This window comes from Manacus candei, unplaced genomic scaffold (assembly GCF_025592945.1).
Source record: "Manacus candei isolate 608988 ecotype Guabito, Panama unplaced genomic scaffold, ASM2559294v1 h1tg000014l, whole genome shotgun sequence".
Lineage (NCBI taxonomy): Eukaryota > Metazoa > Chordata > Aves > Passeriformes > Pipridae > Manacus > Manacus candei.
In genome coordinates, this window is record NW_026138062.1 from 53,855,782 (window position 1) to 53,881,407 (window position 25,626).

Genomic DNA, 25,626 nt, shown 5'->3' on the forward strand with positions numbered 1-25,626 from the left:
CCCTTTCCATGCTAGTCATGGCCGAACTCACTTTCTCTCATCTAGGCAAACACTGATTTCTTTCACCAAGCACTCAACCCCCTTCCATTATTTGTTAATTAAATTTCCATCAGCAACAAGTGTACACATCTCCCTCGTGGTGTACAAACTCCAGCTCCCACCAATATCTGTGTCCAGCATTTCACTTTTATTCCATATATTCACAGTTCCTCAGCTTCCCTGTCTCAGACCAGTGGTTAGGTTCTGGAATCTGCAGGTGCCTAGGAAAGTCAAAGGCTTCAGTTTTGAATTACTAAATGTGAGACAGCCCTTCCTGAAGGACTCCAGGCTCCTCCTTCCCCTTTCAGATTTAGCCCTGGATGACCAAAAAGTTGGCACTGAGAGGAGTGGGGTGAGAAGACCTTATCTTCTTACTTCTGAGTGACACAAACTGGTGAGGCAGTGAAAAAAGTTCCAGGTGCCACTGACTTCCACACTCTGCCCTTCTCCCATTTTTCAGCTGCTGGAACACCACAGAGAAGAAAGCTGCATCCCTTCCCATCACTACAGCTCTAGCATGCTACTACACTGCTCCAGGCCTCGGTGGTCCCGGTCCTACCATGACCTGCCAGGCCATGGTGTGTGCCAGTCCTGCCCTCAGGGCCCTGCGTACTCAGAACTCATCTCTGGCCCGCAGCACCTTGGGGTGCTGTTTGCTGTCTGAGCCAGGCTTCTGTCTCTGATTTGCAGGCTTGGTTCCACTGTTGTGAACAGGAGGCTCTGAGGAGGATCTGCTGCTGCGATCAGTCCCCCGACGTTTTTCTCCATCAAGCCGGTCCTGCTCCACAGCCTTCTGCTCCATCAGCTCCTCTGCCTTCACCCGTTCCTGCAGCCATATAGACAGAGAAGATGTGAGCCCCTTCCTGCTGGGGTCTCGGCTCTGCTCACAGGGGCTCACAAGGCACATCATGTCTTTGCCACATCCATCCAACCACCCCAGAGCCCATTCTCTCCTGCAGGACCCATCACAGGCTGGCCCCTCCACCACACACCTTGTCAGAGGGCAACCAACCCCCAGCTGCTGTGCTAGGCCCTGCCCCAAGGGAAAGCCCAAAAGCTATTCCTCAGCAGGATTTGATCTCACTTGGAGGTACTTGTATTTGTTTTTCAGCATGGTCCTTCACCTGCTCCGCGTGCTCCCGGGAGTGTGTGTACCAGAGAGCAATGGCACAGCGCCTTCCACGGCTCACTGCCCACACGCCGTGGGGGTTCTCCTTGCCAGAGCTGAAGGCCACCAGCCTCCCGCACTTAGGATGCACCTCAGCCTGCCAAGAGAGAGAAAAGACCATGAAGCCATCAGTCCCCTGCTCTGAAGCACAGAGTCTTTCTACAGAGGTGGCACTGCCTCTGGGAACATGGAAGAGCAGAGAGCTGCTAAGCATCCACGGACAGTCCTGTGAGCAAGGTAGACCTTGGAGAGGGGCAGAGAGAATCAAAAGGACAACAAAGGTCACAGACACCCACAGACTGGAAGAGCCTGGAAAATCTCAGCTAGGAAAGAGTTAACCTCTCCTCCGTCTGAGATTTGCCTCGATTTGCCTTTAGCTGTCTGTATTTGAATCTGCCACAGCATCAGCACTGGACTGCTTTTGGAATGGTGGGATCCAATAACCAAATAGTTTCCTCCCACCCAGTCTCACCCTCAGTCTTCTCTCCTTTTGGCCAGTCCCAGACTTACTGTGACAGTCACAGTGTCCACTTCAGTGAAGAAAAGGCCCCCACCTTGGAAATCATCATTGAGGTAGAGAATGCCACTGTGGACAAAAAGGAAGAGTACATATGAGCTGAGAAGCTTATTCCTCCCAGGTACTTCCCCACGCTCCTTGTCACAGGAGGCTGTGGATACCACACATTCAAAAAGTGAACAGACCAGTTACCAGGAGAATCCATTTGAGGGTGTTAAATACAGCAGTGCCTAGCTCAGGGGAGTCCCTGAGCTGCAAGGGAGGCTGGGAGAGTGTGCCAGGGAATTAGCTCTATGCACTTGTCTCGTTTTGTTTTGTTTTTTCTTAATCCTCTGCAGTGTGCAGAGGCATCTGTGGCACTGCTGTGACAATGCTCAGGGCTTGACAGACCCTGGTTCTGATCTGGCATAGCGTTGTTTATGTTTTAGGGTTGGGAATAATCCAGTGTCTGGAAGAAGAGACTGATCAGCAAAGAAAGCCATGTCTTAACAGCCAAGGAATTTCAAGGTAACATAAGAATGATCAAAAAGAGGCTTGGTGCATAGAAAAAAGAAAATTAAAACAAATTTATTTACTAAAGCTATACAAAAAGAGAAGTAGTGAGGTCACTGTGCAGCACAAGTGAGTTTACAGTCAACTAGGTGAAAGAATGGACCACAAACTGTGTGAGTTCCTCTTGGTATTCAATGAAGCTGATAGAAAACTTCAGAGGAACAACAGAGGCTCTTAATTAATGGGACTGAGGTAAAGAAATAGAAATCAACACTGTGGCTGCTGAAGTAATGTTAAGGATATAAGGGCAGTGAGAGGATTACCAACCCTGAAACCCAGGAAGTTACAGCTCTTCTGCCATAGAGTTTTAATAAGGCTGAGAAGCCAGGGGGGAACATGAGTGGAGAAAAGCAAGGAGAGCTCTTACATGTACAAAGGGACAGGAAGGTAAGGATAACGGTTGAAGCCTAAACAGGCCTGTTATCCTGACCTCAATAGTCTGCAGGGCTTTAGACTCCACTTCTGAGGAGAAGGGTAATTGGAGCACAAGAGGTAAATGGAAAATGGTCTTAAAATGTAACACAGGGGTACCAAAAACAGATTGGGCTAGCCACACAGTATTTGACAAAACAGCTGATTTTCCAGGGAAAGACTACATGCTCAATCTCAGCAGTCTGGACTCTGGTAAAAGTATTCAGAGTGGTGCCAGTGGAGAAATTCCTAATGAAGACAGAGAAGGTGAAGAAGAGTACTGAATAGCACACAGTGACCAGTGCACTGCTGGCACCAAAAGGAGCAGTGTTCACCTGAAGGAGCATTGCTATGACTCTTGGGCCCTGGGTCCAATCCTGTTCAACAGTATCATTAATGACTATAGCACAAAAACACAGAAGAGGCCCAGGAAGTTTGGAACACAGGGACTTAATTCAAAAAGATACCAGAAGAGCTCAGCCCTTGTGAGCTCACCAGCCCTTGGTTAGTCACAACTCAAACTGCAAGAGGACAGGGATACTCCTGAAAATAGCTCAGCGGCATAGATTCTAGGAAGGTATTTTACCATACATTCAAGTGGAAGTCAGAGAATTCAGGGAGGAATGAAGTGACAGGATGGCTTTCTCCCAGAAAGGACAGAGACCTAACCAGTTACATGACAAAGCCTGGTAACTTTACAATCTGATTATACCAAGTCAACACCTGTATCAGAAGGGAAACAACTCAATGATACTGGAATTCCCTTCAAGTCCCACATTCTTGCCATAGGCTGCTTAGAGATTTCTGCTCTGCATACAGCTACCACTCAAAGAAAAGACAAGTAAGATTTCTGGATGCTCAGGGATAGAATGGTGAGTAGCAGGGAATCAGCTGTAGTGAACTGACCTCATCTGGCTGCAGTGTGCAACAACTGGTATCATCATTAAAATGTATTTCACGTTCTTGCACATAAGAGTAACAAAATCTGCCACAGGCTGGAAAAAGCATAAACTCTCACACAGAATGGAAAAACCCAGCACAAAGTATTGGCAGTGAATCTTGAGAGAGGTGAACAGAGAATAGTCACCAAGGTACACTGACTGCCCAAACAAAGGAATTCTGAGGAGCTTGATTATCCCTCTCCAGTAATGCACAGAAGACTGTAAAAGATGGAACTCAACTAGAAGAAACAGACTATCAAAAGGGTTGGCAGTGGTAGCCCCCCAAGACAACAATTTGATATCATGGTTCTAGTCCGTGCAGCCTCCTACCCCCATTCTGATCTCTGTTAAAGCTGGCTCTGAGAAGTAAGGAGGGAAAAAGGGCAGGTCTTCTTCCCAGCCTAGGGAAGGTGCCTCACACCTTCTTCTGAAGGCACTGATGCAGCCTTCTGCCTGATGCTACAGTCCTGGATGGCTTTGAGCCAAAAACCCATCACCTGGTTTCTATAAGCTAAGCTCATCCTCTGATAGGGCCAGGGAGATGCTCTGATCTCTACATGATCTAATGCAGGTCCTCTTACCTGTAGTCCCTGTATACATAGGCAGGTGGTTCTTTCCAGCACTCTTGCCCCTCAGGATCCAAGAGACAATTATCAGCATGGACAGGATGACTAAGATCCATGCGACCTTCCTGTTGCCCTGAAAGTTACAAAAATGAATATGGGAGTTTTCAGTTTCAAGAAAGAACAAGTCAGAGAAAAAGGGGCACAGTGAGAGTAAACAAAAGACAGTCTCCTGAGAGCACATGGCTGGAACTGAGGAGACTCTCCTGGAGACAGGGACTAACAGGATGAAAGATTCTTTACCATCTACTGCCGTGCGACACACAAGGTGTGTGAACGAAAAATGGAGTTTCTTTCCAGGGGTAAAATAGGACTCTATGATTTTCCGAGATTTCTCACTAGCCTGCAGAAGCAATTTCGCGTCTCTCCAGTCCACGTCCCCATTTTGGGCCAGCTACAAGTGAATAACAAGTCTGTTAGAATACTTACAAAGACACTATAAGAATGATACACGCACACAGTACAGAAGAGGCCCCCGTAAAGCCCTGTGGTCACTCAGGTAAGAAAAGAACACGTTTTCTCATTTAAAGATAAGCCAGGAGTAGAGCTATACACCACAGCAGTTTTTTCCTTTGCCACATGAAGCCACATCTGGAATGCATCATCATTTTGGGTCTCCCACTACACACGGGATACAAGTAGACTGGAATGAGTCTTCAGTGAAGTGTCTTTAGATGACAGGAGTGTTAGAGCACATGACTTAGAGAAAGAGGCTGAAAGATCTGGGATTCTTCAGCCTAGAGAAGGCCAAAGGAAGATCTAACTACACTCTGTTGTCACATAACAGAGAAGATGGAGACAGACTCTTCTTAGAGACACACACTGAGAAGACAAGAGGCAACAGACAAAAGCTGCAGTAAGGGAAATTTTGGCTGGATATAAAGAAAAATTTCATCCTCACAAGAGTGGTACAGCACCAAAAAAGGTGCCCATAGAGGCTAGGGAATCTCCACCCCTGGAAATGTTCTGGACTTGCCTATGCAAAGTCTTGAAGGATCTCATCTAGCTTTGGAATTAGACATGCTGCAAGCAGGGGGTCAGATTACAGACCTCGAGAGGCTCCTTCTACCTTAATTTATTCTCCAATTCTAAGGTAAGCATGTCTGTAAGTTTACCACACAGGGACAAGTAGCATTCCTGAAACCATGCCTCACAGGAGAGAAAGCACACGTACAACATGCCTAAAGGTGATCATGGAGGAATCAGGTCAGAGGAGACCTCATGTGTTATGAGGGAGAAAATACACCCATGACACCATACAGAGTGTAATTCACAGAGGAAAATGCTCAGGTGGCGAACACTCCTTCTGGACAATCAGGAAGGTGGCAGACTCACAGAGCCACTTTACCTGCATGGCCTTCAAAACAGTTAACCCTTCAAATCTCTCATGTGGGGTGTGAGGTGACCGTCTTGCCCGGTAGCCATCTCCTGCTTCTCCTGCTGCCTGGAACAGAAGGATAGAGATGACATGCATTAGGCTGCCATCTCTCCTCCATGGAAATCCTACCACCCTGCCTGCTAAGGAGGATGCATACAGGACCTCTTACAGGACCCTGGCCTCACCTTTGTCAGTCGGAGAAGGTCCTTACACTCAGACTCCGTCAGCACTCTGTCAAACACAACCCTCTGGGTTCCATTCATCTGGTGGGAATCCATTGTGACAGCAATACCCTCAAAAGGCAAAGGGCCTGTTGAGAAGCAAGTACAGATAGGCATGAGCAAGCTTTGGACAAGGAGCCCTCAGCCTGGATAAGGATATGGAGAGGCACTATACATTCTCTGAGAAGACAGGACAGTTCCCTAGAAGTGCCCATTCCTGGCAGACCCAGGCCACTTGCACCCCTTGCATGCTTCAGGGGAACCAGAGCATCAGCGGGGAAGCTGGGCTACAGCGCGTGCTCAGGAGCCAGCAGAAACCTGGGGCTTGCTGGGAGAGCAGCAGGGAGGTGGGGAAAGTTGAGTGCATTGTGGATTGCAGCAGCAGAACAGGTCCAGCCTACTGGAGTGAGACTCTGGAGAAAAGAAACAGGTAAACACCTCCATCAACCCTCCTTTCAATCACATATCTTACTCCAGAATACTCTCCAGTGAATCTTTCTTCAGCCTCAAAGAGAAGCAATGGGTATTAGTTGGTGATTTGGTCTTTTGATATTTGGCCTTTTTTTCTACCCCCTCTGACCTCTGGATGGTCAGGAATGCCAAGGCACTCAGGCCCTCAGAAGGATCTGCTCTCACATGTGCCACAGCAGAGAACCACTTGGGGTCACTTTAAGCAAAGACTCCAGGACAGAGGCCTGCAAGAGGCTGTGTGTCCACACATAAGAATAGGGATCGGCAAGAACACAAGACTCTGCACTGCTGTCTATATCATTCAGCCACAAACCATTTAGAATTCTGTTTTTCAGGGAAAGACTTGCCCAAGCCGAATCGTCTGTTTCCAGTTTCCATTTCCCGGCCCCTCCCTCCTTGTCCCCTTCAGAAAAATGTTGTTTGAAGTTGCGCTGGTGGAGCTGAACCAGGTTTGGTGTAGACACTCCTGCCACCCTGAACAGGGATCTGCACGTCCACAGGCTTGTCACGTATTCAGGCTGCTCTCAGCATCTCCAGCCACAGTGCTCTTTGAGTTCCCATCCCAGAGACGTATGCAGTGAGATTTTGCAAGATTACACATGCATCAAAGAGGGAGAAAAGAAACAGTGAGAAGACTTGCTGAGCCATTCAAGTCAGTCTGCATCTATGCTAGCATTCAAATGTCTGAGGATGGAAGAAAAGACAGCACTTAGTCTGACTAAGCCTGGCTGACTGCATCCAAGGCCTTCTTCAAGCTCTTTTACTCACCCCTCTTCTCCCTCTCTTCCATATTCAGAGTTTCCTCTTTTTGCTTCTCCTGATCCTCTCTCGGGAGCAAGGGAAAAAACAGAGACCAGGGCTGTCAGTACACAGAGCTGTGCCTAACCCTCCTCTGTGGTAGCATTTCACACCCTTCCTGTTCCTGTTCTGCTCATTTCTCTAGGTACTACTGTTCCTTGGACCATCCCCTAAACTTGTATTTCAGTCCTAGTCAACTTGTCCAATCTTACCTGTACTTCTCCTTTAGGTTTTCAGGAATAAGCTCATCTGGAGTCCAAAGATCCTGTAGGAACACACGGAGGTGGTTCAGTACACAACAAACTTCTCACACAGTGGATCATGTCAAACAGCCAGTCCCTTGACCTACTTCTCCAGTGAATACCAGACCAACAGTTCTGGACCACTTCTCAGGACAGACAGATTGAGCCAATACATATGGTTACAGCAGCAATTTCAAATTAACTTCAGTCCCGGAGCAGTGGAAAGGCCTTAAAGACCCACCTCATAAGGACTTTGGGGTCCTTCTCCTCAGCATCTGATCCTTTCTGGATCATTTCCTACTCAAGTGAATTCTGGCAACCGTCTTGGTGAAATCAGGGCAGGAAGATTAAGAGGATACTGTTACTTACAGGGTCATTAAAAGTTTCTCCTAGATGTTCCACTGAATAATAAATCAACTTCTTCTCCATCAAAGATCTCTGCACATAGTGTTGAATATTCTAAGGAAGAAAAGAGACTGTCAAACAACCAGCCTACTAAAGATAACGCCATCCCTGCCCAGGCCGAAACTTGCCCAAACACACTGCTGTGCACTATTAAAGTGCAGTTTTGTCCTGAAGGGACACTGACTGTGACAGACTATAAGTAAACTCAGGCTCCAGTTTCTTCAGTCCTGGGGTTGGCACACATCTGCAGTGAAACACATTTCCCTTTTTGCCTCCTAGACTGCAATCCTATGGTACGGGACAGGAGAGGGTCAAGAAGTACAGACCTGGAGTGGTAACTACCTGTCTGGCTGTAACAGCTGTGTCCTCTCCCAGTTCTGTGCGATACTGTTTCATTTTCTCCAACATGGGCTCATCCGTGGGATAGAAGAGCAAGTAGGAAGCAGCACATTCAGCAGCTAGTGTCTGGTTCCCAACTTGGGCAGGGACAGAAAAGAAAAAACATATATGTCTCTGAAAGACTTGAGCAGCAAACGTGTATAGGCCAGCAGCACTCAATGTCTCAGTCAGGATCTGGTGGCTGGCCTTATACCAGGTACACATCAATCCCTGCCTAGCTGGGCCTCTACCCAACAATGGGCAGAGAATACAGAAAATGAACCTTTAATACTTATTGTGAGCTTGTTCACAAGAGACAGAGAAAAAAGGTAAATATTTGAAAGAGAGATGGTCCCACCTCCATCATGCAACAGACACGATGAGGGGTCTGAGGTTTCTTTGGTCTGACAGAGCAGATAAGAGACAGTTGGGTCAGTGTGGAAAGGAGCAGGGGTATGCAAGAGAACGGCTGAGGGATGTGTGCAAGTGACACAGTGACAGGATGGCCAGTGTCATGACAGGCCATCAGTTCAGCAAGGGCAGGTAGGGCTGGCTCAGAAGGAACACGACTGCTGACATGAGATGCATGTGTAGGCCCTAGATAGGAAGTGGGGGCCTGATCTGGAGCCACGTACTGAAAAGGAAGGTATAAAACCACACAAAATAGTTGGAGAAAGGACTTGAAAAGGAGTGTGTTGAAGGAAAGACATGGGAACAGCCCCATATTACAGAAGCTGCGCAAGGAGACTGAAGCAGACCAAAAAGGACCTCTCCCAAGGTGGCCACAGGCTCGAGCAAGAGAGATTTCGGGAAGAGTCAGTGGGCAGACTGAACTAGATCTCAGGTCAGTGTGCCACTTTCTCCCATGACATGCTGCCCTCCAGGACCAGAGACAAAGGGGAAGTGTAGGAGTGCCACAGCATAACCTGTTGGGTTGTGGCTCTGCTCACCTTGATTGTAGGCAAACTGCAGTAAATCAAGATGAGAGGGTATGAAATCTTCCGTGGCAGAAATCCGTCCCGGCTTTGTGGCAATTTCAAGGACACACTGCTGCCTGCACTTCAAAACCTGAATATAATGGGCTGTAAGAGAGAGGAACAAGAAAGGCAGTAGCCCACACTTCTTCCAGACGGGAGTGCCGGGAGATGGGACATGTCCAGCGTGTGGAACACAGCCTTCCTACCCAATCCTCTGTGCTTTTAACACTACCTGCAATGGCTTCATACAGCCCAGGTTGCATGTCCTCCTCCTCGTCCTCATCCTCCCAAGGCCCTTCACACAGGGCACGACAGTCCTCCAGTGCTGACAGGGCCTCTGTGAGTGACTCCTCCAGCTTGGCCATGGCCAGCACGTACTCATCTGCATTGTAGTGCTGCACACCAGCCTCATATGCTTCCTGTGAAGGACAGATCCAGGTCCCTTCATCAGTGTGGGTGACACCAAAGGATGCCCCGAGACTTCTGAGTCACTCACAGGATGGTGCTGAAATATGGGGACCTGCCTGGTCATACACAGCCCACCACGCAGTGACAGCAAATCTTAAGGACTTAAGCCAAATAACTGTCACCAAAAAGTCTCCGTGTCACACTTGCAGTGGTTTGTCTTCACCTTGAAGAGAAGGCTCCAGGGAGACCTTCTTGCATTCTTTCAGACATAAAGGGGTCTGAGCAAGTCTTTTGACTAAGGCCTGCAGTGACAGCACAAGGGGCTACAGTTTTAAACTGAAAGAGGGTTTTGATTGGAGATAAGCTACTTGTTGGATGGGAGATAAAATACTTGTTATGAGGACTGTAGTGAGACACTGGAGCAGGTTGCCCTGAGAACCTGTGGATGCCCTATCCCGGGAAGTGTTCAAGGGCAGGTTGGATGGGGCTTTGAGCAACCTGGTCTAGTGGAAGGTGACCCTGCCCATGGCAGGGGGCTTGGACTAGGTGATCTTTATGATTCTATGTATGGGGGCCCTGTATGAAGCCATGGCCTTTGTGTGGGAACAGATCAGAGTCCCAGACTGGTCCTTAGGATGGAATAAGAGCTGCTAATGTCTGGCTCTGCACTGAGCCCTCACCCAGTGTGGCATGGCCTCCAGGTCCCGGAAGCTGTTTGACTTCACCCCTGACATACGCTGGTACTTCTCGATGTCCTCCCGCATTTGGAGATGCTGGGGATTAGCGACGAAGAAGGTGTGAGCGGCAGACACGGCCTGATCCAGCTTCTTCAGCTGTGGAGAAAAGGCAGCAGCGTCTGTCATGCTCCTGTGGGCCCCTGATGTTCACACCCACCCCTCAGCCCAGCTGCTCCCTGGGTTCACAGAATGGGTCCGGTTGCCCACAGCTACCACAGGGAGCACAGCAGGTCATCTGGTCCCACCTCCCTGTTTAAGCAGAGTTGTTCTACAGCACGTGGAACAGGATTGCATCTGGAATATCTCCAGTGAGGGAGACTCCACAACCTTTCTGGGCAATCTGTTCCAGTGTGTCACCCCTCACAGTAAAGAAGTTCTTCCTCATGTTCAGGTGGAACTTCCTGAGCATGAGTTTCTGCCTGTTGCCTCTCATCCTGTTGCTTGACACCACTGAGAATAGCCTGGCTCCATCCTCTTAGCATCCCCTGTTTACATATTTATACACATTCAGAGAATCACAGAGTCAACCAGGTTGGAAAAGACCTCTGAGATCATCAAGTCCAACCTCTGACCTAGCACCACCTTGTCTACTAGACCATGGCACTAAGTGCTACATCTAGCCTCTTAAATACCTCCAGGGCCGGTGACTCCACCACCTCTCTGGGCAGCCCATTCCAATGCATTGATAAGGTCCCCCCTCAGTCGTCTCTTCTCGAGGCAGAGGGCGAAGAGTTCACCCTTGCCCACCACCCCCTCAGGCCCCCTGCCCCGGCTCGCAGCAGCCCCCGGGGGTGGCGACTCCCATCCCCCTGGCCCGATGCCCACCTGGAAGAAGGCCACCTGGAGGTAGTTGTAGGGCTCCCTGCGCTCGAAGTCGCGGCGCACGGCGCGGCTGGCGCGGTGGGCGGAGGGCGCGGGGAGCAGCCGCCGCCCCAGGCAGCGCTGCAGGCAGCCGGCTCGCTGCAGCACCGGGCCGAGCAGCGCGGCCTCCCAGCGCCCCGGCCCGGCGGGGAAGGGCTCCTCCCGGGCGCAGGCGGCGCGGCAGGCGCGGCGGGCCGCCCGCAGCCCCGCGTAGCTGTGCAGGGCGCGCTGCAGCAGCTCGGCCGCCCGCGCCCAGTCCCGCGCCAGGTAGGCGCGCACCCCGTCCGCGTACAGCAGGTCGTACGGCACCAGCCGGCCCGGCGACGTGGCGGCCGCGGCGGCGAGGAGGCTGAGGCAGAGCAGCGAGGCCATGGCTGAAGTAGCAGGAGGAGAGGGGGTCCGAGGCGGGCGGGCGTCCCGGCGAGCCCCGCGCTCGGCCCACCCGGGGGCGGTGCCGGGCCGGGGCCACGGTGGGCGGGCAGCCTCGCTGAGACGACGCCGCTTCGGGGGCGCCCGGTCGCGGTGCCTCTCCGCCTGACGTGGCCCTTGGTTCAGGCAGCCAACCCAGCCCGAACCCTCCCTTTGGTGTGGCTCGCCCAAACCCCTCCAACGAGGGTAATCTATCAGGAGTCACACTTGGATAGTTCATAGACCAAGTCCCATCACATGGAAAACCGTTTTAGACGTGAAGGGCTACTTATCTCCCACAGCTCCCCTGACACTGCCAAATCTTTGCCCATGGCTGGAACTACAGCCAGCACTGGGCAGGAGGTCCATCTCCCACACAGCCAAACCTAAGCCTGTGCCAGGAACTACGGCCAGCATCAGGCAGGAGAAGGTCCATCTCCCATATGTTACCCCTGCACTGCCGTCCCAAGAGTTTTGCGTGGGGCAGGAGCCTGCTCCAGATCTCACTGCTCCCAGCTTTGATGACATGGGTAGCTGGGGGCCTTCCCCCAGAAGGCTCTGGCAGCTTTCCTGTTTGGGTCATCTGATGTTTCATGCACAGTTCAGACTGGAATCAACAGTCTGCACTGGTGAAATGAGATGTTATGGGTCAGGGACTTTTTTAGAGAGAATTTTTTTCAAGCCTGGCGTTTCCTCAAAGCAAAACCTTTTTCTTGAGCAATGTTTGAAACCCCAGAGGCCACTCCTGTTTAGCACTATATCCCCTGAAATGAACAGGAAGACTTTTCACCCAGTCTCCCATGACAGCTCCTCTGTGGGCATCATTCCCTTTCCTGAGCTGTGAAGCATCTGCTACCTTTCAGATGCACCGACAAGAAAGGATAAAGAGGGAGGAAAGGAGCCTCGCACGTTCTGCATTTCCCTTCCAGAAGCCTGTGAAGATTCATTAAACATTGGGCCAGTCATTTTGTTTCCATGGAAACAAAATTATTACTAATATAGTATTTTAAAAACAGACACACAATTGACACTCCAAATATAGAATTTTAATACCATTCTGCACCTGCCTTTTCTTTTAGGGCAGAGCGGATGCGAGGGTGGAGTTCACAAAGGGATGGGACTGGCGAGGATGCCAAGTGGCGGTGGCAGCAGTGGATGTGTTTGTAACCTGAGAGCAGGCACAGGCTGGCTGTCCCTCTGTTGTGCTCCCTTCTGCGGATCTGTCCCACTTCTTTTTTACCCCAACAGAGTGGGGTGCTGTGTTTCCTGCCTGCTGGCGAGAAAGATGAGAATGCAAATTAGTGACTGGGTCCCGGAACAAAGGGAACACTTGCAGTTTTATTTAAAAATCATGATGGCACTGAATGTTTTTGATGCTGTCTCTCATAGTTTGGGATCCTGGAAGGTCTGTGGCTCGCAGGCCTCAAGGGTCCTTTCACATGGCGCCTGCTCTCCGTTCTGCAGATGCCAGACTTCGTTGCCAACCACGGAGCAGCGCCGTGGCCGGTCGGCATTCTCCTCCTCTCTGCTGCCGAGGGAGAGGCGGCGGTCGCGGCGTGATGCGAGCAGGAGACGGGAGTGCCGTGGGCTGCAGGCTGGGGTGGGTTGCGGCGTCTCGTCGATGAATGTGGTGATCTCATCTCGGAAGAAGCAGGCGCTGGAGCTGGAGCCCCGGGGCAGTAGCCCCCCCTCCAAAAATTGCCGTAGGGTTGTCAGCTCATCTTCTGGGGGCCGCCGGCGGTGCTGGTAGTCATGCAGCTGAGGAGGCAAGAATCCAGGGGCCCCAGGCTTGCGGGGGGTAGCAATGCGGATGTCGTCAGATGAAGACCACTTGTGTAGGAAGGATGGAGCAGAGCGGTGGGCGGAGAAGATGTTAGTCTCATCATGTGACATTCTCCGTGAGATAGGGACCTGGAAAACAGAGAAGGAGGAAGGTGATGGAAGACTTGAAGAGCCAGAACAGGAAGGGAGTAGCTGAGGCTTTCTCAGAGAAGAGAGTCAAGAGGGCATAAAGGCGTGGGAGACTGACAGAGAAGGAAGGAAGTGGGTTGGGGGGCTGCCCCTGCTAGCTCTCAGCTCACCTGCAGGTAGTGCACCTTGTCTTGGGGCAACAACATGTGGTGCATGGGCAGCAGCTTGATGTCCCGGGAGTCCCGCTTCACAGCTGCAGCGCCGTTCGCATCAAATCTCACTTTGCAGATCCTGCCATCACCATAATCATCACACACACCATCTGTTGGCAAGGAGGAGAATGGCAGTCAACACTTTTCAGTCAGAATTCCGAGTAGCATTATCAGGGCACCTGGACGCCATCCCAACGCTTGTCTGACTTGCTGCCCTACTTGCAGCCCTCAGGGCTCACCTCTGAACAAGGACCTCGTTTTTCTGCCTGCAGTGCACTAAAGCACCCACAGATTGCCCTATTTCTTCTGTCTTGCCTTTGAATTGCTCACTGCCAAAGATCTTGGACCTTTGGATCAGCAAGTTGGGCTGAGGCCCAGCATGCCACTTTGGTTGTGGTCTGGCAGCCACACACAATGTCTCTACACTTGCAACTACTGAGAAGCATGTTGCACTAATTCTTCCTGGATGCTAGTCTTGAAGCAGCAAGTGGCAGAGCCTTCTCCAGAATAAATTTTCTCATGGTTGCTGACTCCGAGCTGTAACATGCATCTCACTTAGCCACCTGCAACACCATCAAATCCCTTTCCCAAGGCAGACCCCCTCTTTCCTCTGTAGTCTTTTGGGGAAGTGGTTAGTGAAGAAAGGTAACTGTGGGTTCGTGAAGAGCTTACCATCATCTGCATCTTCCTCAGACATGATAGCCACGCACTGCTCCCACACGGTGCGGAGATCTGCTCGGTAGCGCTCGCAGGACCAGATGAAAGACGGGAGCAGCAAGGTCTGCACCATGGAACACCAGAGCACAGCCAGGACCATCCAGGTGGGGGCCGTATCATAGCGCAGGCTAAAAAAGCTCACAACCTTTGAGGTAAGAAAAAGAAACGATGCCAAGAAAGGAGACAGAAGTGGGGATCAAAGGAGAAAGGTAAGAATCAACTCTGTAGTGGAACGTAATCTGTCCCTTTGAAAAACTGCTCTTGGGGTCTTGCCCCAGGTTTGCTGCACCATATTCCAAAGCTGTCATATCTCTTAACGTGAGACCTGGTGCTAGCATCCCTTCTTCCCCATGCTCATTATGAGCTGGAGCTAAATGCATGCTAACAAAGGACGCAGCCACTGGGGAAAAAAAAAGCTGTGACTAAGCCCCTCTGCTCTCTTAATGGTTGCCTTTGAGAACTTCTCCAGTTTTGCAGAGAATCAACCGTCCAGCCAAAACCTGAATGCTGCCTACAACTATATAAGCAGAAGGAAAAAGAAAACTGGATGCAACAGCTTTTAAAGCTGGTATATCAGTTCTCCAGAAGCAAACTGGAGAAATAAAAATCTCATTGTTTTTACAAGTAAATTGTAAAAATATTGGCAGAATAATCTCCTCTCCTCTTAGCCACTTAAAACTTTCACAGTGGTTTTAGCTGTGTGGTGTGTATTCCCTAGGCTTAGACTTAAGAAAATGCTGCTGCAGAAGGATGACAGAATTACTGCAATCTTTTTAAAACCGCTGCTCAGAATAACACAGATTCAGATGCGGCAGTTCTGCAGCTGGTGGGACAGGAGAGTTTCTTTTCTAAAACTTGAGAGAAAACGAATCTGGTTTAACTGCGGACTCTGAAGGGAAAGGGAGAACTTGCTGCTTACCAAGATAGGCACCCCAGTGAGTGTGTCATACAGGAAGACAATAGCACTTATGAGGTTGGTCATCTGCAAGGAGGTCTTGGCTGACTCAGAGCCATCCAGTGAAGACCTCCTTTTGCCTCGTACATCCTCCACCACAATGGCTGGCACATTGAAAGTGGTGTGTGCTGATGAAGAGCAGGATGATGCTTCCTCTGCTCTCTGATGATGGCACCGGCGGCGTCTTCTGTGCGCCCACAGGGTTTGGTAGAAAGTGATACCCACACACACCAAGCCCATGACGATTCCTCCGAGCAGCAGGAGGCTAAAGCAGACACCGAAGCCTAGCCCTATTTTGCTGACAATGAACTGGCAGCCCCGGGCATAGTAGCGCTCGCCGTTGTTGTGCCAGCCGATGGAGGGCAGGGTGGAGAGGATGAATGACACCATCCAGATGCCCATGACTGCGTGCAGAGCCTGCTTCTTGGCATTGCTCAGGCGGTAGTTGACTGGCCATCGCACCATCCACATCCGGTGGTAGGACAGGGAGGCCACTGTGAAGCAGGTGGCCAGTGCCAGGGTGTAGTATGTGGAGACGAACACCTTGCAGATGCTTTCGTTCCAGTCATAGTCAGAGGACTCGCGCCGCAGCTGCACCACGGCATAGGTGGTGAGGGGTACTGCTGCCATAAGGATGTGAGTGCCAGCAAGGAAGCATAGCAGCAGCTCCAGAGGCTTGTGTTTCTGCTGTTTGGCTGTGATGCTGAGGATGATCCAAGAGTTGGCCAACAGAGCTAGCATGCCACATGCCAGCCACCACAGTGAGTTGTTGTGCAAGGTGGACTCTGAATCAGAGTCCCCCATGCTGCCACCCCTGCTAGACTGTACCCTGTCCCTGTCGCTGGGGTTTTGTAAGAGGGTGAGCGGGACTCTGCACTGGCAGAGCCACGTCCCTCCTCATCTGCTGCTGCAATGCAAGTTGTTTGCACGCTGGAGGGGTTCCTCAAGGCATTGCCACCAGGTGCCAGGCAGAACAGCCGTCAACTCTGTCTTGCTTTCAATCCTCCCTTTCCCTCCTGCTTGATTATATTTCTTTCCCTTGTTCTAACTTTTTCATCTGTTTTTTCCCTAGTTCTCTGTCTTTTTCCTTCTTCCACTTTCTTTCTCTCTCATGAATACTTGCCAGTGCTTCTTCCCTCACTTGCTTGGGCACACTTTTTTTTTTCTTCCCCATCTATTTCATCTCCCTCCTCCGCTCTTACCCCAAAGAAAAAACTCTCCTTACTTCATGTGACAGCCAGACACCTTCTGACTCAGAGACCACCTCCTACTGAGACTGGTGAAGGCCACACACAAGCAAGGACTTCTGGGGACTCCAAGCGGTTTGGTAGAAGCAAGTGCCAGCTGACCAGTGTCCTAGGGAATAAGCAGCTAGCCAAGATTTTCAGAGATGACAAGAGGGAGAACAAAGGTCCTGCGGAATTAGTGAGGGTGGAGCATACACTGTGTGTAATTCCCCTCTCACCAAATGCCACCACACTTGTGGCCCCGTAGAGGTTCCTGCCAAGGCTGTCAGAGAGCTACCAACAGAGAGAAGAGTTAGGAACAGGATTCAGAGAGTTCCCTATCCAAGACCTCACAGCACTCTCACTACATTGTCTTTTTCGCTGTCTTTTAGGGCTCAGCCTGGTCTTTCAAGCTTTCTTGTACACAGCAGAGCTGGCAAACAATGAGATGGTGGGGAGGGGAAGATCCTTTTCAAAGGTTCCCTTGGAGATTCAGGGCATGAGGTTCACTGTAGAAGAGAGAAAAGAGAAAAAGAGATTTAAGATCATTCTATCTCCCCAGATCTCTCTCTCTCCTTGCCCACACTAACACCTTGTCATGATTTAGACAGTGAAGAGCAGCTCTATGTCTTTCAAGGAACAGAAGAGCCAGATTTGCATCAGTCTCTCTGCATAGCTCAGGCCAGACTCCGTCCTGCAGCTACTCCATCCAGTGCTGCTGACACATATCATGCTCCCTGTCCTTCCAGTCTGAGGCTCCCTACCCAAAGTGTTATTAATGCCATTTCTGACATGGAACACCCGATCTGCACCATCCCTTGCCATTGCAGTCCTGCCATTCCCATGTGTGCACTGCTACACTCCTTGTTTCTGCCGTACAGCTCCCACAGTCTTTGGGCCTCAGCTTTTCTCTGCCAGTGCTCTGGATTTTAACCTGCTGCTCCCATCCTGTCCCATCCATGGGTGTGTTCCACCATTCTAGCAGTACCCTGCCATCCCACCGTCTTGAAACACAAGTCTTTCGGGCACACACATTTCTGCTAGAGCAGTTCCAGTCTCCAGACACCCCACAGTCACAAACCCAGCAAACAAGACTGCTAACCTAGCCCTGAGAAAACTCGCCTTTGCCAGTGAGCCCTAGTCCTACCGGCTCAGACCCCCTCTTCAGCCTTCATCCATAGAGGACATCCAAGCAGTATATTTCAGGAAGGTATAGGCCTGTTCTGTGCCTTGACCAGAGCAGATGTAAACTTAATCTCTATGTGGATGGCTCTGTGCTCCCCCCAGTCTGAGACAGTGGCTCAGTTCCCACCCCTCCCTTTCCTTCTGTTTCTCCCTATTTTCTCACCCTCTCTGTAACCACCTGAGGCATTTCCTCCTTTCCTCCCTGGAGCAGTTTGCCATGACTGGATTGGAGATGACCCATTCTGCCCTCTTTCATCTTTTCCCCCCCAGCACCACCACTCTTGCAGTTAGGCCTGTGGCCTCTGGAGACACTTATGGAGCTACCCGGCCCCAATAATACCAGGGGAACGAATTTCCTTGCAGCATCTCCTTCTGCTGCCCTTCCCACTCGGCTTGTTCTGGTGGCCCACACTGTTCCCTCTGAGGCTGAAACCCTGCTGGCTTTGGGGCCCAATTCTGCTACAGGCTGTGGTCCTCCCCCTCCCGGAGACTGGAGAGCCCAGGTCGGGAAACCCGTCCTCACCTGGCCCTGCTCCCCGGCTTCACCCCACCGCCCATCCCACCTGCGGGGCACACACTCCCAGGGATGGTGATTCAGGGGCAGGCGAGGGAGGGGGGCTCGGAGGGCAAGATGACCCAGAATGATTGCAAAGAAGCGCGGAGAAAGCCGGGGGTGCCGGGGGATGCGGCGGCCGGGCCGCGGTGCGCTGCTGCCCCGCCGCCCCTTCCCTCCGCCCCCCACTCGGCAGCCCGGGCACGGCGGGGGGTCCGAGCGGCGGCGGCGGCGGAGCCGTGCAGCCGGGGCTGGGCTGGGCTGTGCGGGGCGGGGGCCGCGGAGCCCGCGGGGCGCCCCGGGGCGCGGCCGTGCCCGCCGGCGGCGGCGCCGCCCTGCGCTCGGCGGAGCGGGGGCCGCCGGCGGCGGAGCGGGGGCCGATCGCGGCGGCGGCGGCGGCAGCGGGGGCCGGGGGGACCCATCTTACCTCTCGCCGGAGCAAGCGCTGCCATGGCGACGGGCGCCCCGCGCGGCTGTGCGCGCCTCTGCCCGGCTCTGCCGGCCCCCGGCCCCGGCCGCCGCAGCACCGGCCGCCGCAGGCAGCCGCCCCGGCCCCGCGCTCCGGCCACCGCCGGGCGGGGCTCGGCGAGGGGCGAGGGGCGGGGAGTGCCGGCGGGGGACGGCGGCGGGAGCACCGCCGGGCCGAGCAGCCAGGGGGCGGGACGGGCGGACGGGCGCGGGAGCCGGAGCCGCCGCCCCGGCACCGGCCCCCGCCCCGGCACCGGCCCCTCCGCGAGTCCCGACGGGCGGGGGTGACGGGGCAGGCTGTGCCCGGCTGTGCTCCCGGAGCCGGTCTTGGTCATGGCCCAACCACAGCGGCTGCCCCTTGCGCGCAGTCCTCCTGCCCCACGGGGCGAGACGGGCCGCCACCGCAATGCCACTTGCAGGACAAGGAGTTGCTGGGTTCCCGTTCCCAAAGAGGGTTATGAGGAGACACCCAGGCCGTAATAGATGTCGGGAGGATGGGGGGAAAGGCAAAGAGTTGCTGCCCACAGAGGTGCCTGCGAGGGGTGCTTGGAGGGCAGGGCACCCTGGTGCCTCAGTTTGCACAGCTGCTGTGGTGGCCTCTTCCACCACCAACTAGCAGTGTAGCCCCACAAAGAGGGAAAAAGGGAGGGAGATAGGGCAGGAGTAGTGCTCAGATGAATGAATTGGTCATGCCAGAGGAGTAAATCTCCCCCTCCAGCTGTGTCACCTCAGTGAGGTCAATCCTGGCTAGAACGTCTTCACAAGGCAACAGACATCTCATTTACCTGTTACTGTCTTGCTATTGAAGCGAAGGCACCAACACCCTCCCTGCCTTCATTCATTTTAGGACCTGATATATGCCAAAATCTCTGTGCTCCTTTCCTGCATCAGAATTGGTATACGAGTCCATGTTTCTGGACAGTCAGGGTGCAGCTGCATTAGCACCTCAGTTTGGATCAAGAGAACCTGAACAATTTAGGTGAAAGGACCTGCAAGGTGTGCAGCAAATGTGCACTGAGGGCTATGAGAATTCAGCTTTGCTTTGGGTTAGTCTGAAGTAAGTCCCCAGGCATTTACAGTATGGCCACAAAGTCCTCGTCATCAGATGTCTTCCTCTACCAATCTGCTCCTGCTCCATACCCTGTTTGCTAAAGTGGACCTACAGATCCAGGGTCTGCTCAGTTTTATCACCCCCTCTGACAGGGCAGATTTCATATATCATTCTCAGTATTGACCGAGGTGATCCCAAGTTCCTTGGATACCAAGGAATTTCGTCTGAGGTTTGTATGATCAGCAGAGGGAGAGAATCCTGAGTAAGAAAGCTGGAGGTACTGCTGGTTCTCAGGCCCAGGGACAGCAGCAAAGGCAGTTCCAGAGGTGTAAAAAAAATTTGCATTGCAGTAGCTGTTGTTACTAGGGCCTCTTTTAGAGACAGTGAGTAGAACAAGAATAGATCTGGCTTTGTGTCAGGTAGGTGATAAGAGATATTTTTGAAGAAGGTGGGTGATGATGATGATGCTGCCATACTCTGGCTATTCTTTGACATACGGGACTCCCACAGCGGAATGGCCACAAGGTGGTTCAACTCAGTGGGCAGTCTACCTACAGCAGGAACCGGAGATGTGAGATGAGACAGTCCTCTGTCACTGCTTTTCAACCCATATAATTTGTGGTAGGTTTATGCCTTGGAGTAAGAAGGTCTATATCCACAAATGTAAACATTTTGCAGCTCCAATTGTGTCATTTGTGTGAATTGCTTAATGTGATAACTTCCACATTACATCCTCTTCTGATTCAGAAGTTGAGTCTCTTTAGCGTAAGTTGTTAGCCTGCCTGCGTGGGTGAATAAATCCTCTTGTTCTCAGCAAACCAAGCTTCTAGCACTTTCTGCACTGTCTGCCTGCCTCGGCTCTGCTCAAGTAGGGACATCCTGCAGCTGGATGACTGGGCTACACCTGACAGAGATGGGTGAGCAGAGCTGCATGGGGACAGATCCTCGTATCTCAGGGGGGCTTCTTGTGTTTGGAAATGTGTCTGGGTTATTAGTTTGAATGAAAGCACAAAATTGAAGATTTACTGTGAAGTGGAACGAACTCTGTGGGAAGAAGAGCTTTTACCCTAGGGCTGTCACACTCCTAAGCAGGTGCTTGTCCATCCATCCATCTCATCTAAATGGATTTCAAAGACTCCCTTTATTTGCCTAGGATTTCCAGACACCTGGTTTTACTGGTTTGCATAAGAGATGGGTTGCAACTGTGGATGTGCTGCATATTGACAATGCACATGCAAAGGAGCACTGATGTGGAATGTGGATGATGATCTGGAAGTCCTGTAGCCCCGTGGTGCAGGGTTGCCTGTGTATCTAGGAAGTCTAGGGTAGAAAATGAGACACCCCCACCGACTCATCTCTCAGAAGGAGTCACAGAGTGGGAGCGATTTTTAATTCCCACAGAGTCAGTCTGTACTCTGACCAGCGATCTGCTGTCTGAAGTCTCCGTAGCTCACTAAAATAGTCTAAGACATCCAGGCCTGAAGAAACACCACTGTTACAGTGTCAGGGTATGAAATGTTTTCTGGAAAAGTTCACTGCATAAAGATCAGTTATTTCTGGACAGAAGCTCTGCAGGTCCAGAGAAATGCTCTTCCCAGAGGTGTCTTGGATTCTTAAAGGAACAGGGCTCATTAACCAAGAAACAGCAGAATCCTAAAACCAGAAGCATTGAGACAGCCAAATGCACTTCATGGGGTTTTGATGGTTTGCAGCTCTTACTCAGGACTTTGATAGTGACCATGGGAGGTTTCATATGTTTCTCACAGATCATGGATGCAATTAAATCCATCCTCAGAGCCCCAACACGGTTTATACAGCCTCCTGTGAGGCTACAGCTAGCGTGCTTGCAAGCAGGTTTCCTGGCATCTTTTCTGGCTCTCTGGGCAGGGTGTGGCTAATGGCTAAAAAGAATCCAGCCAAGCAGATATGTTACCATTTTGCTTCAGTGACAGTGACTGCAATGTAGATTTGTCATATCCAAACCTCTAGGTTCTATTTCTAGCACTGTACGGAAAGATTTAGTGAAATTTCTCGGATATTTCATCTGCATAATGGGCAACTGATAATAGCTCACATTAGGGGACGGATGACTAGCGCTGGTCATGAGCTACACACAAATATTAAGAGCTTGCAATGTAAAATCTGGGATTCGAACTTGTGGATGCCTGCTTACCACTGAATGTTTTTCCTTGCACAGCTGGACACCTTCTAAAGGATATTTTTTTAGCCTCTGTCACATACAGAAATGTTTGTGTATGATATTTTCCTTGAGAAAAAGAATTACCAGGGTAGGCTTATCAAATATATGATTGTTATGATGCATGCCATTTTACAGAGGTGTATATATCCTCTTGCATCCCCCGACCCCACTACCCACCTGTTGTAATGCTTTGTGTGTTCTTCTCTTCTGAGTGTTACTGACCCTTTTTTCATCCCTCCTGCCCGTGTGGCATCACTGATAGCTCAGTGCAGTCTGTATTCCAGCAGAATTCCAGCCTGTAAAGGATGTAAAAATGTCATTTCAGAATTCAATTATGCTTCTTTCTCAAATTACTGAACACTTACTTGTTTGTTCGCATACACGAAGATAATTAGGAGCTCTTGAATCATTAATCTGGAAACCTATGAAGTCTGGAAGGAGCTGAAATGATTTCTTTGCTTTAAATTTGTAACACTGAATTGCAATTTTCATTTTACCACCTGTTCCTCTAGCTTCTGTAGGTATGTTTGAGGTTTCTCAAGACCAGAACAATTGTTTCTTAATTAAAAAATAGACTGGCCTTTCAGGAGCACTGCTGACATGCTGGATGCAGCTGGCCCCTGCCAGGGATGCTCTCTGGCTCCCCTAATTGTTTCAGGTGCCGTGCTGGCCTCTCCAGTGCCATGGTCCCCACACAGCCAGCATCACTGTTACTGCTGTTCACCTTCAGAACCTCATCTCCACACAGCACACAGACAAGCTCAGAGGAGGGACTTCCCAGCACTGGAGTCTGAAACAGGACCTTGACACGAGCCAGCTGGTGCCGAAGCATTGAGGGTCTGGGGTTTCTCCTTTCTTCCCTTTTGATTCCTTGACAGCAAGCCAATCTCTGTCACCACCTTTGTTCCTAATTCTGCTGTAATTCTCCAAATCTGGAAGCACCTCTAAGACTTGGCCAAGCTGGCTAGCAAATGAACAGGAGGAGAGCCAAAGGCTTCTTCAGAGGGGATGCCAGGGAAGCATGCTGACATGTGTGAGGCACAGGCTGTGGTTTGGAGGTGTTGCTCAGAGGTGAGTGCACTAATGAACCCTGGGCTCCCTCCTAGTAAACACACACTTGGGAATACTCTCAGAAAGGAACCAGTCCAGAGCTGAGCATCCTGGAAGGGTCTGGTACTCCAGCTCTACCCTTATCTTTGAGAAGGGTGGATGGAGGCTACTCTTTCTCTGTAGCTTCATTAGGCTAATAAGCCTTTCAAGTGGATGCTGAGTACTCTTCTCTCCCTCTCCTTCTGCACCCCTCCAAAATAAAAAGGAGTTAGAAGAGGCTGAAGTGCACAGATTTCTCCCTTGTAGACCTTGGGAACATACAAAGAAACACACAGGGTCATTTGGCTCTGAAGGCTGAGGGATGCGAGTGCTTTGCTGCAGAGCCTGCGGGGAGCATGAGTCACATGGATTGCCTCGGCAGATCCGGGCTGACAGCATCCACCAAATCACTGCCTCACGTTGCACTCAAAGGGCAGAAATAAACAGGGAAGCAGGAGGGGCTTGGGGAGGTAGTGCTGTGGGCCAGGGTTATTTCAGCCCACATGTTTCTAGATCAGCAGAACTGGACAGGGCGCTAAATCCTTGTGTCCAAACCCCTCCCTCCACTGGAGCAAGCAGGTCTGTGGGTCCTGACAGAGGACTGTGCATTGGAGGTGTGTTCAAAAGGCTGAAGCATGTGCTTTTTCCCTTCTCCAGCCCAGAAGCATGGGGAATAATAGTACCAGAAAGATGGACATGGTAGGGAAAAACAGCATTTCTCATTTTTTTCCCAAACTCGTGCTTTCTGTCTTGTTTCCTCACCAGTACTCAGAGCTCTTGCTGCTGTTGTCATTTTGTAAGTATTGCCATGTATGCCTTTCTGCGTCCTGCCATCATCTTGGGGCTACTCTGATGAGCTGTTGGCACATGACAAAACATGTCTGTCATTGTGTTTGCTGCTTTGCAGAGTTGTATTATCGCTGTGGTTTGCATCATGCAGAGGTATTATTACATTGCATAGTGTAGATATATCCTTGTCACACCTAGTAAAAGGAGAAGTCCTCAGTGTCTCCTGAGAAGGAGGACCAGGGTACATGGAAGAAAGCCTGTAAAGCCCTGGCCTGGGCAAGATGTAACCACAGTCCACTCCAACTGGAGACTCATCTACATCGACACATTTTGTGCAAGCTTGTTCTTATCTGACTTGAATTTCTAGCTCTGTACTGCCTTGAAGCCCACACTGAAGCTTTCAGTATTGCACTCGGATGGAAAAGAAAGCCCATCTAGGACTCACTCTGTGAATGACTTTTCTCTCAATCAGGGCGGTCTGTGCATCTAGGGAACAAAGAAGGTCATCATGTGAAAAGACACAGACAGGAGAGCTGCCAAAAAAGGAGATTTATAAGATTGGAGCCTGCAGTGGTTTGTGCTTATAGGTGAATTTCAAGTAGAGTAGGGCAGGGTCACAACTGTTGAGATCAGGAGAGCTACTGAGAAACTGTGCAGTGTTGAGGAAGGCCTGTCATTTTTGTTGCTCTAATCCAGATGGGAGAACTGGAAGCTGTGTATCTGTGGATGTGGCTGTGCGCTTATGGGCATCCCAAAGGCACCATCCCATCTGCTGTCACACTAACCAGGCCACCTGGAAACAGATGGAGGGATCTTCTGCATCCGTGGCGGCGGTGTGAGACAGAGTATTCATTGCAGGTGGGTCCCAGCTGTGAATGGGGACACAACCTTTGGTCACTTGTGGGGACTCAGTGTGCCTCTTCCAGCCCTTGGAAGAGAGGAGGACTGAGGCTGCCTCCTGGCTTTTACAGCTGGGGGCAGCACTGTCAGGCAGCTCAGGCACCTCTGTGCTCTCTGAACCACCAGCGCCAGCATTCTCTGCTACCCAGGTGTTTCATCCTGGCCAGGCCAGGTTTGATGAACTTTGTGCTGGAGGCCAGGTAAGCCCTATTAGTTTAGTCTTTTATTGTCAGGCTGATTCTCCGACTGAAAAGATCAAAGCTGGCGTTTTTTGGCACGGGGATGGTTGGTTCAGCTGCCAGGACCCCAAGTGAGCACCTGAACTGCTGGAGATGGCTGCAGTGCTGGAGGAGCTCCCAATGGATGCTCACCCAGTGTGATTTGTCCCACCCAGGTATCAGATGATACAGGATAATCCCTTTGCTACAGACACCTGTGTGAGTGAAAAAAAGAGCTGGCTTGGGTACTTGAGCAGTTATTTAAGGCGAAGGATCTGGACTGCAGGAACAGAGGTTGTTTTTTGTTGAGGGGACTATGCCAAGCAGTTTGTCATGACCATTATATTGACCACCACTGACGCTGCGCTGATTTTCCCTTATACAGCTCCCCAAATGGGCCTGTCCTTAAGCCATGATGATGCCTTGTTTAGCAGATTGATGGGCTGCAACTGGCTCCTAAGGTATGCTGGCAGTTCAGCGAGGGGGACAGCAGTAGGAGGAGCAACTGCATGCACCAGGATATGGACCAGAGCTTTTCCAAAATTAACATAGTCTTGTGCACATAAGCACAAGCTATGAGAAAGAAAATGGCACTAGCGTGGGCCTTCATCACTCCT

At 51.1% G+C, this 25,626-nt stretch overlaps 2 protein-coding genes across 3 annotated transcripts; both read right to left on the bottom strand.

Moving 5' to 3' along the window:
* Positions 1 to 172: 172 nt before the first annotated feature.
* P3H3 (prolyl 3-hydroxylase 3) lies at positions 173 to 11,528 on the bottom strand. The gene is made up of 15 exons (XM_051780738.1): positions 11,092 to 11,528; positions 10,210 to 10,362; positions 9,354 to 9,540; positions 9,095 to 9,226; positions 8,109 to 8,242; positions 7,731 to 7,820; positions 7,332 to 7,384; positions 7,090 to 7,148; positions 5,815 to 5,939; positions 5,600 to 5,695; positions 4,495 to 4,645; positions 4,210 to 4,327; positions 1,718 to 1,793; positions 1,164 to 1,304; positions 173 to 865 (listed from the first exon to the last, which is right to left on the bottom strand). The coding sequence occupies exons 1-15, from the start codon at positions 11,497 to 11,499 to the stop codon at positions 653 to 655; spliced, it is 2,136 nt and encodes a 711-aa protein (XP_051636698.1). The 5' UTR covers positions 11,500 to 11,528; the 3' UTR covers positions 173 to 652.
* A 1,031-nt stretch (positions 11,529 to 12,559) lies between these two features.
* GPR162 (G protein-coupled receptor 162) lies at positions 12,560 to 18,820 on the bottom strand. 2 transcript variants are annotated; one of them, XM_051780772.1, is made up of 5 exons: positions 18,722 to 18,820; positions 15,295 to 17,065; positions 14,331 to 14,520; positions 13,617 to 13,768; positions 12,560 to 13,446 (listed from the first exon to the last, which is right to left on the bottom strand). In XM_051780772.1, exons 2-5 carry the CDS (start codon positions 16,132 to 16,134, stop codon positions 12,919 to 12,921), a joined length of 1,710 nt encoding a protein of 569 aa, XP_051636732.1. In that variant the 5' UTR covers positions 16,135 to 17,065; positions 18,722 to 18,820; the 3' UTR covers positions 12,560 to 12,918. The 2 variants fall into 2 exon arrangements, with proteins under 2 accessions (XP_051636732.1, XP_051636734.1); XM_051780774.1 differs by lacking the exon at positions 18,722 to 18,820 and adding an exon at positions 18,265 to 18,351.
* Between the last annotated feature and the right edge of the window lie 6,806 nt (positions 18,821 to 25,626).

Coding starts and splice junctions, on each gene's coding strand:
- P3H3 (XM_051780738.1), bottom strand. CDS start 11,499: ATGGCCTCGCTGCTCTGCCTCAGCCTCCTCGCCGCCGCGGCCGCCACG. Junction 5,940..7,089: donor GGAAGAGAGGGAGAAGAGGG/GTGAGTAAAAGA, acceptor GCTTCTCAACAG/GCCCTTTGCCTTTTGAGGGT. Junction 5,696..5,814: donor ACCTTCTCCGACTGACAAAG/GTGAGGCCAGGG, acceptor CTTCTGTTCCAG/GCAGCAGGAGAAGCAGGAGA.
- GPR162 (XM_051780772.1), bottom strand. CDS start 16,134: ATGGGGGACTCTGATTCAGAGTCCACCTTGCACAACAACTCACTGTGG. Junction 13,769..14,330: donor TGAGGAAGATGCAGATGATG/GTAAGCTCTTCA, acceptor CCTTGCCAACAG/ATGGTGTGTGTGATGATTAT. Junction 13,447..13,616: donor ACAAGGTGCACTACCTGCAG/GTGAGCTGAGAG, acceptor TCTGTTTTCCAG/GTCCCTATCTCACGGAGAAT.